Below are 16,556 nucleotides of genomic sequence, written 5' to 3'. Positions count from 1 at the left end.
ATTTAAAAAATAAAACTGAAAAGCTGAAAAAATATTGACCCCTAAATTTAGAAAATGTATAATCTTTAAATAAGTACTAATTTACATTGAAACATCAATTCAATGGAGTTTGCATTTTTTAATCTTTCCAAACTGTTTTTCCTTATATTCATATGCTCCACATTACCAGATTTAAAAGCAGAGTTTAATTTATTTAAATTGTGATATTTTTCTTTAGTTTAAGATTCTCATATTTACTTATTATAATTTGGACCCCTCACCACTTTCAGAATGAAAAAAGAAATATCAGAATGTTCAGTAGTAAGGCTGCTAAAGTAGGGGGATTGAGGTACTTATTTCTCTTTCCCCATTCAGCACCTGAACAATGAAGACCGAGCACATCGACAGCTGCTATTCACAAGGGATGAAAGAGAAAATGTTTGCAAGTGGGTTAAATGCAGAAAACAGGTAGTTTAAAAAAAAGGCAAGAAAGTTATGATGGATAACTGCTAAAGAGCAAGACTGCACTGATATAATCGTCAGAATTTTCTGGAGTTTATTAAAAACTATTTTTATGTTATGTAACCATTTATCTCTAAAAGGTGATTAAGAAAATGCTTGTTTGCACCTTTTGACTAAAATTTTAATGTACTTTTTAAAAAAGTACAGTAAAATTATAATTTAAAAAGCATACACTAATACAACTACAAACAATGTTTCAATGTTTTATGTGACTCATACATTTTAAAAATATAAGATCTTTTACTGAATCACACAAAAACATTCAGGTTCAAAAGAAAGCAAACAAATCCTTGTGACTTATATCATTCAAATTAAAACTTACTGCACTATTTTAAGACAAATTATTTGTCTTAATCACAAATAGATATAGCATATATTTAAGCAATCTTAAATTTCTCTTTTACAAATTTAATGAAAACCAATTTTTATTAACTTGGCTTGAAGCTCTTCTGTTTTTTAAATTTACTGAAATAACAATTATTAAAGTATCAAACAGTGTGAACTATCCGGTGTTGATTACTACACTGCAGTGGTGGGTTCCGGTACGGTTGCAACGGGGCCCAGTGTGCACCACATGAACACGTGCAGCACGCGCATGCATACTTACCTCTTGTGATTCCTCCACGACACTCCAGCTGCTCGGAGGAGCATCGCACAGGTGCTGTGTGCTCTGTGCGCGTGCGCAGAAGCACCGAATAATTCAAATACGGGTAAGGAGCTCAGGCGGGTGGGCGGTTCTCTGGAGCACCGTACCAGAACCCAGTGCTCTGGGCAGGCATCGGTACGCCCGTACCGGGGCATACCGCCTGCAACCCACCACTGTTACACTGGAATTCTATGTTTCTTGATTTCATATGCAAATGTGACAAACAGCTGGTTGGATAATTTAAAACTTAAAAATTCTATTCATTAGTTTCTTGATGTCTTGCATGTCCTCTCCTTCCAAATCAAAAGCACTCCCACAAATTCTCTGGAGCTGTTTTTACAAGAGGACCACAGAGGAAGGAAGGAACGTGTAAGAAACAAAATAAAGTAGCATGCTAACAACCCAATCTTAGGAATAAGTAAGCATGCAAACTATTCACATATAGTTGTACAATCTTTCATAACAACAAAATTTAGCAAACCTTACTTCTGGTAGAGGACTGGCTGGTTTGGTCAGGATTCCTCCCACGTAAACAACATTTGGTAGTGTAGGTCTTGGAAACTCCAGTGCTACATCAGTACACAGCATCCACAGGCTGGATTCATGAACCAATTCATACATGGACCTTGCTGGCTGTACACTATACTTCTGTATTATCCTTTCATATTTTGGCAGAATCAAAAAATTGACTCCAAATCTTGAAACCAGATAAACAATAGTGTTCTTAAATCTTTCTAGGAAGTTCATGTGGTCTGTGAGAAGTGAATTAAATTCAGGGACATATGCTAATGGTGCAGGTGCACCTACTTCTGCAGGATACCAAAGGCCAGTGGAAAAAACAGCATATTTAATCCCTAAAAGATGGGCAAGAACAAATCCACACATCTCATTAGGATCTACTAGTAGCAGATCAAATTTTTCCTGTTTCAGGGCATGCAGGAGCTTCTTGTTGCCCATAACCATGTCACAATTCTTGGAATAGTGATCCAGAATATCAAACAGCTCCAACGCCGTTTGTCTTCCAGAAAAGATACTCCTCATTTTGGAATGAAGAAATTCATCTGAGGTGGTTGTATTAAAGAGCCCTGGGTATCGCTGTAGTCTGTAATGACTTGATGGAGGGATTTCTCTGCCCTCAGACAGAAGCAGAACAGTCTGGTGGCCATGTTCATACAAGGCTGAAGCCAGGGTCTTGAAAATATATAGATGGCTTTCAAACAAAATTGGCGGCACAATAACTATTTTGGCAGCCTTTGAAATTCCAACAGCACTCCACAGAAGAATGAAAAATGGAATGTAAGACTTCATAGCTGAAATGATAAACAAAAATGTTATTCAACACGACTGAAATGCCATTTAAATATTTTTAAAGCCATTACTTAGTAACAATTGGATATTTTAAGCAGTCTTTTCCAACCTAGTACTATTCAGTTATGTTACAATTCCCATAATTCAAGTTATTTTATTGGAAATGTATTCCAACATGTCTGGAGGGCATCAGGTTTTGGGAAAATTGTTTTAAACCCTAAAACTGATGAAACTGATGTTACTGACAATCAAAGGGGAAAATGCTTTAGAATATAGCTTTAGATGAAATTTTTATGGCAAAAAACTTGTTTTCCTAGAAACAAAATTATCCAAAAAAACCATGCTAGGAAGACACTAAGCTATTATATATATATATTATATGTGTGTGTGTGTGTGTGTGTGTGTGTGTGTGTTTATTTGTGCTGATAAATATATATATATAATATATTATAGCTTAGTGTAATATATATATATATATATATATATATATATATATATATATATATATATATATATATATATATATATATATATATATATATATATATATATATATATATATATATGAAACTAGAAAGCATTGTAAGATATAGGCATATGCCAGAAATATATAGCTACTTATATATTGCCAGTTGTTCAATAACTCACAATATATTTATCTTTAATTAAAATCTGCAGATATTAGTAAGGTATTCTATTTATTTCCATGTCATAGTAACCTTCTCCAGCTGATATCTTAATATTTAATCATCATTAAAGGTAGGGTGACCAGAACATTTTTTCCTAGTCACCTTCTCAGTTGATCTTACTTCATTCTATAAATCATAACGATGTATAAAAGCTTCCAAAATGGTACTCTGTAATCCAGTGTGGGGGATAGCATACAAAACACTTTTCTTTCAGTCATTAAAGTATTGACATTTTTTTCCAAACTATGCACATAGAGGAATCCAGGACAAACTTATGAAACTGTCACACGAACCTGGAAAAAGATGCCACTGTTTTAATTATTCAGAGAAGGGATTCATATGCGCTTCTCCTTTTTGCAAAGCACCTCTTTTGGAAGATTTGCATACTGTAGCTCTAATAAATAATGTACCATGAAGAAGAGATGGGACAGAGTTCTAAACAAACAGAAATTGTTCAGCAACCATTCCAAGTTACAACAGCGCTTACACCTGGCCCACACTGAAGTTATCAATTCTGGAGCATGCCTGTGGTCACACAACCAAAATTCAGGTGCTTGGCAGCCTGTCTACATTGATGGCAACCCCTACCTGCCTATCTCCCCCATCTCTGTCCTTATGTCACCCTGCACTCTATCGCCGCAGCTGCCGGTTGCCAGCTTCTTGCTCCTACTGTTGATCAAGCATGCTTGGCCTGGCATTTTGTGAATAGCTGTTGGCCACACAAGGCTTTCCAGCAGTTTCCTCCCAAGACCAGAAGAAGGCCTCGCATGATGCATGGCTGCCTCACAAACTATGATGTTACTATATGAAATAGCTAAAGACATATTTAAAACAGGTAAATCACCAGCTAATGGAATATGTGAACCTTTATATCAAACCAACCTCTTAATCTATTTTAGATTACATTTCTAATATAAACTTGTTAATATACAACATTTTAATACAGACGAACAGAAAATTTAATGTCAGAATTCTACTCTTGACGCACATTCCACAATAGGTTTTTGTGACACTTAATAAAAATATAAAGACTAGATTTCTTGGTTTGTTACTCCATTATCAGAAATTGTACTCCCAGGTAATATAACTTTGGTTTAATATACTTTGGTGGCTTTTAAATGCTAATAAATATTTTTCATGATTACCCAGTGTAATATAGTGTTGCACACATCATGCTTTAATAGGAGCCTGAAACATATATAAAATGCTGCTGCTCTAAAGAATCCTCTTGGTAACATTAATGTAACTCTTAATGCAATAGCACTGGGGAGTATGGGGGAATTCAGACCCCCAACTACAGAAATTGGGCTATTTTAAACAGCAAAGAAGTACTGCACTCATGCATGAATTATCTCTCCCAAACCATTCTCAAGTATGCAGGGTCCCAATCTAGCTTTGTCTTTTATTTAGTATAACATTTGTAGTAATTTTAATTACTGTTTAAATAATAATAATGTATCTTGAAAAATTATAATGAATTGTTAAATTATATATTAGGGATTAGGCAAGAATGAAGATAAATGTATATGTTAAATTAAATAAACTCCTTTAAAATATGTTTTGATAAAAAGAAAGGTATAAGAAACTAATAAGATGTTGTCCTCTATCATTCTTATTCTAGTATTTAGATAAATTGCAAAATGGGGTGTGGAATGAAAAATTAAAATAATTGTACTGTGAAATGATGTAAAAGGGAATACTATGGAATATCTATATGATAAGGAGATGAAACAAATCTTTTCTGATGCAGAAATATTAGCATATAAAGAAACTGTTTCAATACTGGAAAAATGTGGATTATAAAATAAGATAATAGTAAAAATAGAAATGACAACCCAAAAGAATAATGACTATTACTTGATTTACAAAAGAGGTTTGCTAAAGCCTCAACGAAAAGTCTTCAAGATAGGAGAAAGAAAATCTGAAGAGAGATTAAATCCCATGACATTCAAATGAATTAAATATAAAGACTACTAGTAGCAAAAGGAAGGAGTTCAAAGTTGGTTGGTTTGATCAAGATTAAACAAAGGCAAATTTCTATAAAATTCTGGAAATCTTTATGAAGTTTTTGTGACACCAGAACCTATGATTAAGACCAAATGGAAATAAGTTTAGATATCCTGTCTGTTGGCAACACATACTGTATTTTTCAGCACTAAGAACAGGTAATCCTTGACTTATGACCATTTATTCAGCGACCATTCAAAATTATGTTGGGTCTGAATGAAAGGACTTATGACTCCTGCCTGAAGTTATGACCCTTGTAATGCCCCTCATGGTTACATGACCAAAATCCAGGCATTTGACAGATCTCCGTTCTTATGACAGTGGGACTCCGCAACTCCCACCACCGTGGGTCTCAGCCCGATAGCCCCATTCTTGGCCTCCCTCCCCCAGCACTCCCAAGAGAGATGGACCTTCTCTCTGCCCCATCACACTCAGAAGGCCTTAAATGATTTGGTCCATCAGTATGCAAAAATCCTGGTGGCTGACTTCCTCTTCCTGGCTAGCCTTGAGAAAGATTGCTGAGCCTCGCACTCGCTGGTGCACCTATCAGCACTACACAGAAAGGGAAAAGTAAGTGGACCAAGTCATGGGGGCAAGGAGAAGGCCCAGGCCTCTAAGAAGTGGAGAAGTAGGAAGTCTGCATGCTGCTGTACTTAGTTAGCCGAGATCTTCCAGTCCATAGCACGTTGGTGGGCCTAGCTGGTAGAGACCTTCCAGAAGTGGTGAGGCAGAGCAGAAGCCCACGCTTCATGGGAGACCCAGGGAGGGAGGAGACCTTGCCCTAGTGGCTCTAGCGAGCGGAGGCCTTCTGGGCTCAGTGGAACAGGCAGAAGGCCTAGGAGTCTCGGGACTGACAGGTGGAAGAGAAATGGTACATATGCTGGTTGGCTAGCCAGCTGAGGCCTCCTCGCAACCTGCAACTGGTGGGCATTATGCCTCCCAATCCTCTCCCACCCCTTGAGGCACACCTGTATAGTCATTTAACAACAGCAACAGAAAGAAATGGGATTGTGGTCATTGAGTGAGTGCGCAGTCGCATGGGGGTATCCCTTATGACAACTACTACTTACAACCCAATTCCAGGCTTAATTATGATTGTACATCAAGGACTATCTGTACAGTATTTTATATTGGTTATTTTATAACAATATCCTGAGTGTGACAGTAAACTGCACATACCTTTTGTTTCTCTTAGATTTCTCAACTGGCTTTGATACTATCAACCATTTCCACTTTTATCTTGATAATCAGTTTCAATAAGAAGTATAAGGAGCTGTTACATCTGTGGCTATTTCCATATGGGATGTCACAGAGCTTGGCTCTTTCCCTATAGCTCTTTAACATCTTAATGAGGTCACTGGGAGAGGTCATCCACTGATCTGAAGAGACGTATAATCAGTATATTAAGAAACATATGATAACAGGAAATATGAAAAAGGACACTTGGTAAAATGCTAGCAGAAAAGAAGGTAAAGTTTAGAAAAAAGAATGCTGTAAAAATAGGGTGAGAGAAAAATATTGAATAATATACATTTAGAGAAAGATATAACAGCAAAGAATGTACTGAGAATGGTTAAAAATAGAGGAAAATTACACTTGGTGTCAGCTAAATGAATAAAATAACACAGAGTCTCCAGTAGAGTTAACATAATTAAAAATAAAAGTAATGAATTATTTTGGATGGAACTTAAGTAAGAGAATGCTGGAAACATTTTTTTTAATTTGTTTGGGAACAATGATATGTTTTAAGAATTTAGCAATCATTTGATTGCTAAACAAGTTAGTGCTCAAGAAAAAATGGATTAAAATAATTATGGTTTCTTAAGGGAATAGTTGACATTTAACATGTGACAACTACACCAGTGCCTGATAATTGGAATCTTGTAATTGTTTAATTGAATAAATGGAAAGAAAACAAGGACCAAAACAGTGCACTGGAAAATGCATGAAATAATTCAGATTAAAAGTGATATATAAAGTGAATAGATGAAGTACGGAACCTTTAGGAGGTGGTAGATGGTCTGTGCCAATGAATGTTTTAATAGTAAAGAATGGGTGTTTCTCTAATTTATATGTATGGTACACATTGCCTGTATAATGTTGCTGCAATGGATTCTTTTGTTACATTTTATGGTTCACAATTCATTTGATTACAGCACTCTTCATATCTATGAATCTAGATTCCATTCTTTTGTTAACAGAACATACAAAAATTGAATTTCCCATACTCATGGAACTTACCGTCTTTGTCTCACATTTCTTTCCAATTCTATAGACAAATGTACAGATAAGTCTGAGGAACAACCCTGAGATTACCCATCCCATTCGGAGATGAGAAGCAATAGTTTTCACACACACAAAATCCCAATCCTTAACCTATTATGCATGGATTAATATAATTCTATAAGATAGGAACAATTACAGAATATACATGACACATACAACACTCTAAGGCAGTGGTGAAATTCAAATTATTTTTACTACTGGTTCTGTGGTCGTGGCTTGGTGGGCATGGCAGGGGAAGGATACTGCAAAATCTCCATTCCCACAGCACTCTGGGGCCAGCCAGAGGTGGCATTTGCCGTTTCTCCAAACTACTCAAAATTTCCGCTACCAGTTCTCCAGAACCTGTTGGATTTTGCCCCTACTCTAAGGGAGGATGTACTAGAGAAAACAAGTTATTACCCTTCCTAGATATCCTTATCAGCAGAGAAAACAATGGCAAATTGCAAACATACTAAGCAACAACCCAATGTCCGATAAGAGGAACTGCACAAGAACATTATTTAGACAAACAAAAAGCACACTGTCATATCCCAGAATGCCGAAGAGAGAAAATAAGCTACCACTACAACACCTCCCAGCGCAACCAGGCACACATATCATAATGAAAATGTGCTCAGTTATAGAGGTTAATACAACCACAACCAACACAACCTATGAAAAAGATAATTTTCTTATATATTAAGAATATCTTTGAGACAACCCCCAACCTACTACAACCTCTTGGCATTACTGCAGCACAAAAAGCAGTGAAAGCTTCCCCAAATATCTTAAACATACTAAAAGACTCACCAACAGGAAAAACAAGAATCACCCACAATATCCAACATAAGGACCAGAGGTGGTATTCATCTGGTTCTGACCAGTTCTGGAGAACTGGTAGCAGAAATTTTGAGTAGTTTGGAGAACTGGCAAATACCACCTCTGACTGGCCCTGCCCCCATCTATTCTTTGCCTCCCAAGTCCCAGCTGATCGGGAGGAAATGGGGATTTTGCAGTAACCTTCCCCTGGAGTGGGGAGGGAATTGAGATTTTACAGTATCCTTCCCCTGTCAAGCCCACCAAGCCATGCCACGCCCACCAAGCCATGCCAACTAAGCCACACCCACAGAACCGGTAGTAAAAATGTTTGAATCCCACCACTGATAAGGACTGTAATAGTCACTACATAAACCAGACTCAAGACTGCACAATATATCCACAAATATCAACTAGCAATCAGACCAACTACACCGCACTCAATATTGTTTATATATAGAGTAGCAGCAAAATTCAATCTCTCTTGTAATGATGTTATCTAGCCTGATTAAAACATCTGCAGGAAAACAAACAAGATCACAGCATGTCAGGAAAAGCAAAAATAGGTTTAAAGTGTCTTGTTACATAGAAATGACAATTGGGTATGTCAGGAAAAATATAAAGGTAAACTGGATGCAAAGTGTTGAATGAATGTAGATTGAATTTAAAAGTGACCAGTGAAAAAGCATTTTGGTCATTGAGATAATTACATGGATTAAATATCCAAGCAAATATATAAAAAGATTGAAAGGAAGAGAAATCCTAAAGAAGCTTTTATTGCATTGGTTTCACAGGATCCTGAATGAGAGGCAAGAAAGTTTAAAAAGGCAACATATTGAGCTGTACAGATATGATAGAGGCAAGCAAGGATGGTTAAGACAGAAAATATAGAGATGCACAATATATGTTGTTTGCTCAATTTATCTGCATTTGTATTTTTTTCTTTATCCAATACTTTTTATTTATTGTGTTTGATACTTCTTTCCTTTTTTTGTATTTTCTATAACACTGCTTACTCTGAAAGGGAATAGTGTGATATATAGGTATGTAAGTAGTTCTCAATACCAAAAATTAAACTTTTTGTCTTTTTAAAATTAACATCTTTATTGTAGGAAAAGAAAAGGCAGAGTCTGTGGACGAAGCCAAGAGAGGAATCAGCCTGTATTTGTTACATTGGCACAAGCAATTCAAGTCCACCACCACCCTCTTTCAATTCTGTTGTTGTTTAGAGCCAGTTTAGTGCTGACCATTGACTAGATTCCTGTGTGTAGGCAATAAATCATCTTAACTGGAACTTAATGTGTGGCCCTGATTCTTTGCACCTGACATTGATAAAATCTTGGCATTTTGTAAAATGTCAGGTATTTGCCTATGATTTTTCAATGGTAATAGCCAGTAAAGCACAAACGAATTCTTGCCAAATCATAAGTGATGAAATGGGATGAAATACTGCATGGTCTGGCATTGTGCAAAAAACTGTTGCTTAAAATCAACCAAATCTGCATTGGTTGATTTCACTTTAGCTAAGGTCATTTGCTGCTTTCAAAATAACTGAAATTTTGAGGAAATCTTAGAAAACAAAAGTATAATAGTCAGTTTATAGATATTTCTAAAGAAAAAATATTTTATCATTAATATTGCTTCAACTGAGATAAGATAGCACTATTAATAATGCAAAAACATGGTTAAATTAATTGGAGTGACTATATAAGCTTATCTTATCAACAAGTGTACAACTATGATCTATTTGAAATGAAGAAAATATATACAACCTTGCAGTTACTGTAGCTAACTTCCCCCCTCCTTCCCCTCCCCAAACACTGCCATTTCTGATACTATAGTTCAGCAAAAGAGAAAAGTGTGTCAAGGTAAGTTGGTGGAGCAATACCCAAACTGCCTATTTGCTTTCAATAGTAAGTTTAATATTGATTTGAACAATTGCATTTTTATATAAAATTAGAATGGATGTTTTGAAAGATTTTTTTAAAAACCACAAGACACTATTAATCAAACTGTATAAAGCACAATTTTACAAGCTTTTGGTTTTTTTTAAACGTTTTTCGTTCCCTTGAAGCAGTGCTACTAAGTCTATCGCATTATTTCCTAACTTTCTCTGGAATATTTGGAACTTGCAGTATCCTTAATTAGCATTAGCACATTCCCAAAATTTATATCAAAAAACCCAAAAACTGTTTTTAAAAAGTTCCAGCTAAAGAGGATCGGTATCAATAATTTCTATAGCTTTTGAGTCCAAGATCTATTAGCAAATAAAGATTTCTGCAGAACAGCCTAAACAAGAGGCAAGGGAAGAGATGGACTATGCTACTTTCAAACGTCAAATGGATGGAAAACAATGTTGGAGAAAGACAGGACAAGATTAGTCCTAAATTATTTACTACACATTAATTATAAGAGTTCCAAAATAATTATTCCCAGTGTTTCTGGACTGTGCAGGATTTGGATTTGGTACAAATTTAGTCAGCTGAATATCTGGTAGATCACGTGGACCTTGACTACTTAGAATTGGACTGCAAAGTTAACTATTTGCACACTTCATTGGCCATAAGTTTCCATGTGGAATATATTTCTATACATGCACACACTGATATATACCTGTGATAATCACTATATATTTTCAAGAGATGTATTAAATTGGAAAAGAGAAAGATGACAATTATATCTCACGGAGATAAATGAAAACAATATAAATAGATTGATGTTACCTCACATCTTCCCATTTCTTTGTTCAGTTCACTGCACTCTTTCTGATCACCCTAAATCTTCATCAAGAAGAGTATCCATGGCTATAGATATGCTCTTCTAACTAGTGAACAGCATTACAGGGTCACCTGTTGAGTAATCTTTGCAGCTTCAGTTTGTACTCATGTTACCAGGAGGTTTTAAATTGCTTAGTTGTTACACTATTAAGAGATAATAAAACAGGGCAGAAATCGCAGCACTGTATTTACCTAACTCTCCTGAAACTGTATATTCATTTACTAATGAGCACTTAATTAGCACTTAGTCTAGTGACTGTGTATCATAGTAAAAAAAAAAAGATTGCACTGTTGAAATAGTCCCTAAGAAATCTAGCTTATCAGAAATAGGACCTGCAAAATTATAGAAACTATTCTGCCTACCCCTGAGACACACACTAATAAATTTATTTTCTTTTAGTCTACTTTCACTTTCCTTCCGTTTATCCAGGTCCCTTCAGTTAGCAGGCTATTCCTTTATGTATATGGTGGAATTTCAGTTAGAATGTGGTAGTTTGAAATCAGAAAAAACATTTCTGAAGAGTTCCAGCCAATAGGCTTCTGCTGTTCAATTAGGTCAGAGACAGGGGAGATTATTAGGGCAAATATGTCACCTATGATGCTCAAGAGTCTTTATGATCTCAGGAAAGAATTTCAAATGTAGCTAATGAAATATACTGTTGTGCTATATCTGTCAAGAGTGTCTGCTCACTCCAATTGATCAAGTAGGGAGAACATGGTTCAGGTGCTTTCCATCGAGCAGTGACATCTTTTTGAACTCAGGAATCAGGCAGTACCTTCTCTGTACAACAGCATCTCAAAAGTCCAGATGGCCCCAAATCAATCTTTTGTAAGGAACTGAAGATCTACCTATTTCCCCCAAGCATTTGGATCAGCCAATTGGGCAAGCTATTTTTTTTAAACAGGGCTATTGTTTGAATCTTAGACAATGTGGATTTGGATTGTGAGATCGTTGCTGTTTTAATTCTGTACTGAAATTTATGTATGGTTTTAATCCTTGATTAAAATCTTGACTGAACATCTTAAATTATTTCAAAATCTTGACTGATTCTGATTTTTGACCAGGGAACCAGTTTGCACTAGTGGTTAAGGCACCAGTTTAGAAACCAGGAGATGATGAATTATAGTCCTGCCTTGGGCAGGAAAGCTGACTGGGTCAGCCAATCTTTCTCAGCCCAGCTCACATCACAGGTTTGTTATTTCAGGAAAAATAGGTAGAGAAACAAGTATGAGGTTTACCACCTTGTTATTTATAAAATAATAAAAGTGGAATTAAAAAAAAACCCTTTAAACAATCTTCTCTAAATGCTATGTCTACCATAGCTGCACCATTATTCCTTCTTCCAATCTCTAAATACAAACTTCCTGAAAGAATCATGCTTAGCAAACTTTTGTTTGACAAGTTATCTTAAGGGAGTAATTTAAGCCTTCCCTAAACAGTATTTCATACCTCAGTATTTGCATGCTCCCACCTTGCTGGGAAGAAATAGAAATGAATATAGAGACAACTGAGAGCAGAATCCATAGCAACAATGTGAGACTTGAAAAGACTGAATCTATTTAATTATTTGAAATATTCTCCTATAAAAGGAAGCACCATTTTTAATATATTGCATAGGCCAATTAAATAGTAGTTAAGATTCTGGTAAAAGAAATTGTTTATGTTTGTTATATTATGTATGAAAAAGACAGAAAATGGAGAGCCAAATTGATGGATTTTTAATTTCCATGTTCATTATATTAATAAATAAATGTTCACAATAATTTCTAAATTGAGTTGTATGATAACATAAATTTAGGATTAAAGTGCCTTTACAATTTATATCATTTCATGTTGAGCAAATATTGCTAGTCATGATTATGAAATAAAATATAAGCAATATATATTTAATTATTAGAAACAAGAGAGTATAAAAATATAGAATAATTAATTAATGACCGATTCCCATATCACATTAAGTGAAAATGTAATTTTGGCTTATAATGATGTATGAACCCAGCCAACCCTAGTTTATTCAATAAAGGGTAGTTAAGCAAACATAGCTTAGTACAAAAATCAATTGCATAAAACCACAATAAATTAAAATTAGGAAAAGCTGTTTCATTAGATCAACAGACATATATTTACACATTTCTCCAAAGAAGAGAGAAAGAATTGTAAAGTAAAATTACTTACGCCTATCTATCACCTTCATGAAATAGCTGTTCATTATTACAATTTATTCCACAATATATCCATTAATCTGTTTCACAAATTTCAGAGGAGGGTGCGGGAGAAAGATATTTTTAAAATACTGCTTTTGCAAAGTAGAAATAAGAAATTCTGCACTGGCTTGACTTGAGGGCCTGACTGGGCTCTTCCAACTCTATGATTCTGTGATATCAGAACTCAATATAATAGTATTTTATACATGACTTCAAAAAAATTAAAGCCAACTACTATCAAACCTTCCTCTTAATCACAATCATCACCATCCAAAACAGGGTTACATTGCCATTGGTTCTAAATAAACTGAGTCTATTTAGTTCACTACTATCATTTACGAGCAAAGTAAATATTACTATATTAGAAGAAAAAAAGGCACATTAACCTAAGAGCATAACCATATTTTTACCTGCTGAGGCTTTCAGTGTGTTACTAATAATGCAGCAATAACAAAATGGAAGTACTTCCTAATATGAAACCCCTCCCAAAGAAAAATTGGTATAGGGAAGAAGCAGGCAGCGAAATCATCTAATTTAGAGACTTGTCAGCAATCATTCAAGCAAAATTATGGGAGAAAATGAAACCTAACCAGCTACTTGTGCTGAGGATTTGAGAAGAACAAGATATAAATAAGGATATTGTTACTGCAGAGATCAAGGCCTACCAGGAGGCCTTAAACATGAGACCTTAATCTAGAACAGAGCATCAAGATGCCATATTGAAAGGAGAAAAAAGACTCATAAAACCAGACAGGGTTTGTCTCCCTCTGGAGGGGAGGAGGACAGATGCCCCTAATTTTAATTTAAACCAAAAGAGTATGTTTGTCTGTATTACAATGCTTTATCAAATTCTTTGTTATGGAACACATTTCTCAAAATGCATATTCAGTCAAGGGCTTCACAGAAGCCATTTTCAAGTCTATCCAAGACTTAACTAATAATTTATAGGAAAGAAAACAATAGTATTTCAGTAAGAACGCAATACAAACAGTAGAAACTTTAATGAAATTTTCTCAATTATTATATTTTTGTTAGAATAATAAAAAACCTGGTAAGCTTTTTTATGAACTTTACTGCTGTCATTCCTGATTGAAAGCCAAGATTAGTGTGCTGGGACAGCCTATTTTAACATATATGTTAATTATTATTTAGCATATAGTAATAGCTTCAGGGGATGGTGCTTTGTATCTATTGGTATGGTTGTCCACTGATTCAGAGGTGGTATTCAGCAGGTTCTGACCAGTTCTGGAGAATTCTGGAAATTTTGAGTAGTTCAGAGAACCGGTAAATACCACCTCTGTCTAGCCCCTCCCCCATCTATTCTCTGCCTCCCGAGTCCCAGCTGATCAGGAGGAAATTAGGATGTTGCAGTAACCTTCCCCTGGAATGGAGTGTGAATGGAGATTTTACAGTATCCTTCCCCTGCCACGCCCACCACGCCATGTCACATCCACAAAGTCACGCCCACAGAACCGGTAGTAAAAAAAATTGAATCTCACCAGTGCACTGGTTACCTGCTTTCTTAGGCAGGGATGATAGCAATAGATGGAAGGCTGATCACCTGCCTTTGGGCTCCAAAATGCCTGTCTACTAAGGTGATAGACAAGATCCTGGTACCAGGTTACTTAGGAATGCTTTTAGTGTAGGAATGCTATTGATAAGATAAAGGTCTTGGCATGCCCTGTAACTTTTGGTTGAGCTATGTTACTATGACTACTGAAATGTAGGGTAGATTTTGATTTTCATTATTAATTTAGTGATGTATGTTCCTATGACTGGTTCATGGCAATGCACACTTTTTCAAAATTATATAAAAGGGGAGTTCACTTCTAGCAGAAGTGTGCCCATTTTGGAGCTTGATTTTGCTAAGTCCTCGACTTGCGACCGGTCCTAAAGTCCTTGACGTACGACCAGCCGCAACCTCAGCTGCCTCATGCCTCTTCAATAACTACGAATCTAACAGATCTGGGTAACTTTTTATTTACAGATAAAAAGTCTTATTATTTTTCCACCTATCTTAATATGGTTCATTGGGCTCCCATGCTAGGTAAAAGGACTCAAGCTTTCTTGGACAATTTTGGTGGCAGAATAGGGTCAAGGGGCCTCATCTGCATCTTCCAAACTGATCCTGAACCATCAGCCAACAGACTTAATACTGGTAAATGTAAAGTGAATGGCTGAGAAATGTGTAAATGCCCCCTGCAAGGAAGAATGAGTGTGTCACTGAATAAACTGGAGTTGGGTGTTTTGATTGGCATAAGAGTGATGCCATAGATACAAACGTAAAACATCAAAAAGTGTTGAAAGGAGGCCAAAGTGGCTGGGGAAGGGCTACATTCTTAATCTTCAAAGAAGTCATCAGGAACAAGTTTAGGTCCATTTCTATTATCTAATCATTTAGGGCTGACCCGATGAGGCTTTAGCATCTGGGCGCTAAGACCAGGATATATTCACCAGTGAAGCATGCTGGGTTTTTCTCAGCACCTGACTCTCTGTTAATGCCAAGACCACCATAGAGTCACCTGTGATGCACGGATGAGTTTTATCTTCCAGCAAATGCCAAGACCAGCATCTGCCAACCTCTAAATCATTACTGGATTTTCTGGGATCAGGAAGAAAACAGGAAGCAACCCACAGCGCGAAATGGAAGGTGAACAGAGTAGAATTCGAGAATGTAATCCTCTTGGATGCATCCTAAAACATCAGAAATAGAGATCCCTTCACTAAGACCAAAATGAAAGGTTTCTTAAGTGTAAATCTTTAGTCACATAATTGTTGGGAGGATAGAGTGAAATAGCTTTGAAATGGGTTTTTGGAATATAATATTACTGTAAAATTGTCTTTGTTTTGCAACAAAAACGGTTAAAATTTTATATTGCAACACACACACACATACACTGAACATCAGCTCTCAGATTGCAACTTCCATGTTTTGCCTTTGAATATTTATATTGATTTTCAGCATACTTTTAGACTTTTGTATATGCATGGGACCTTGTGGAAAGAGTGGGGTCTTTTCATAGCAGCTGGAACTACAATACAATATATAGTTCAATGGCCAAACACAGCAAGATCCTTCTAGACTTTAAATGGTTATGAAGAGAAGCTTGCTGGATTTTGTGTGTCCCTCAATATGTCACAAGATTTTTTTAAAAAGAGGAAAAAACATGTTTGATTGAGCCTACATTGACTCATGGTCTATTTGAATTTTTTCCACAACAATTTTTGGCTGAACAAGCAATCCAAACACTGAATAAACTCTTGTGCCAATTTCTTCCCAAGCTTTATAAATTTTGATTCTGGAAACCCATTGAAAAATTAAAGAGCATTAAAGGGTTTTTT

At 35.9% G+C, this 16,556-nt stretch overlaps 1 protein-coding gene across 1 annotated transcript in view; it reads right to left on the bottom strand.

The window, feature by feature from the left end:
* The window catches only part of UGT8 (UDP glycosyltransferase 8), a 55,596-nt gene that overhangs the window by 15,082 nt on the left and 23,958 nt on the right, over positions 1-16,556 (bottom strand). The window contains exon 2 of the mRNA XM_087724282.1: positions 1,634-2,457. Coding sequence (XP_087580408.1) covers positions 1,634-2,455 — 822 coding nt within the window. The 5' untranslated portion in view covers positions 2,456-2,457. The remainder of the gene's footprint in view (positions 1-1,633; positions 2,458-16,556) is intronic.

Source organism: Thamnophis sirtalis, unplaced genomic scaffold (assembly GCF_051295495.1).
Source record: "Thamnophis sirtalis isolate CommonGarterSnake01/CBP01778 unplaced genomic scaffold, rThaSir2_p1.2 scaffold_10, whole genome shotgun sequence".
Lineage (NCBI taxonomy): Eukaryota > Metazoa > Chordata > Lepidosauria > Squamata > Natricidae > Thamnophis > Thamnophis sirtalis.
The sequence above is the reverse complement of the archived record's forward strand: the minus strand, read 5'-3'. Positions and strand labels throughout refer to the sequence as shown.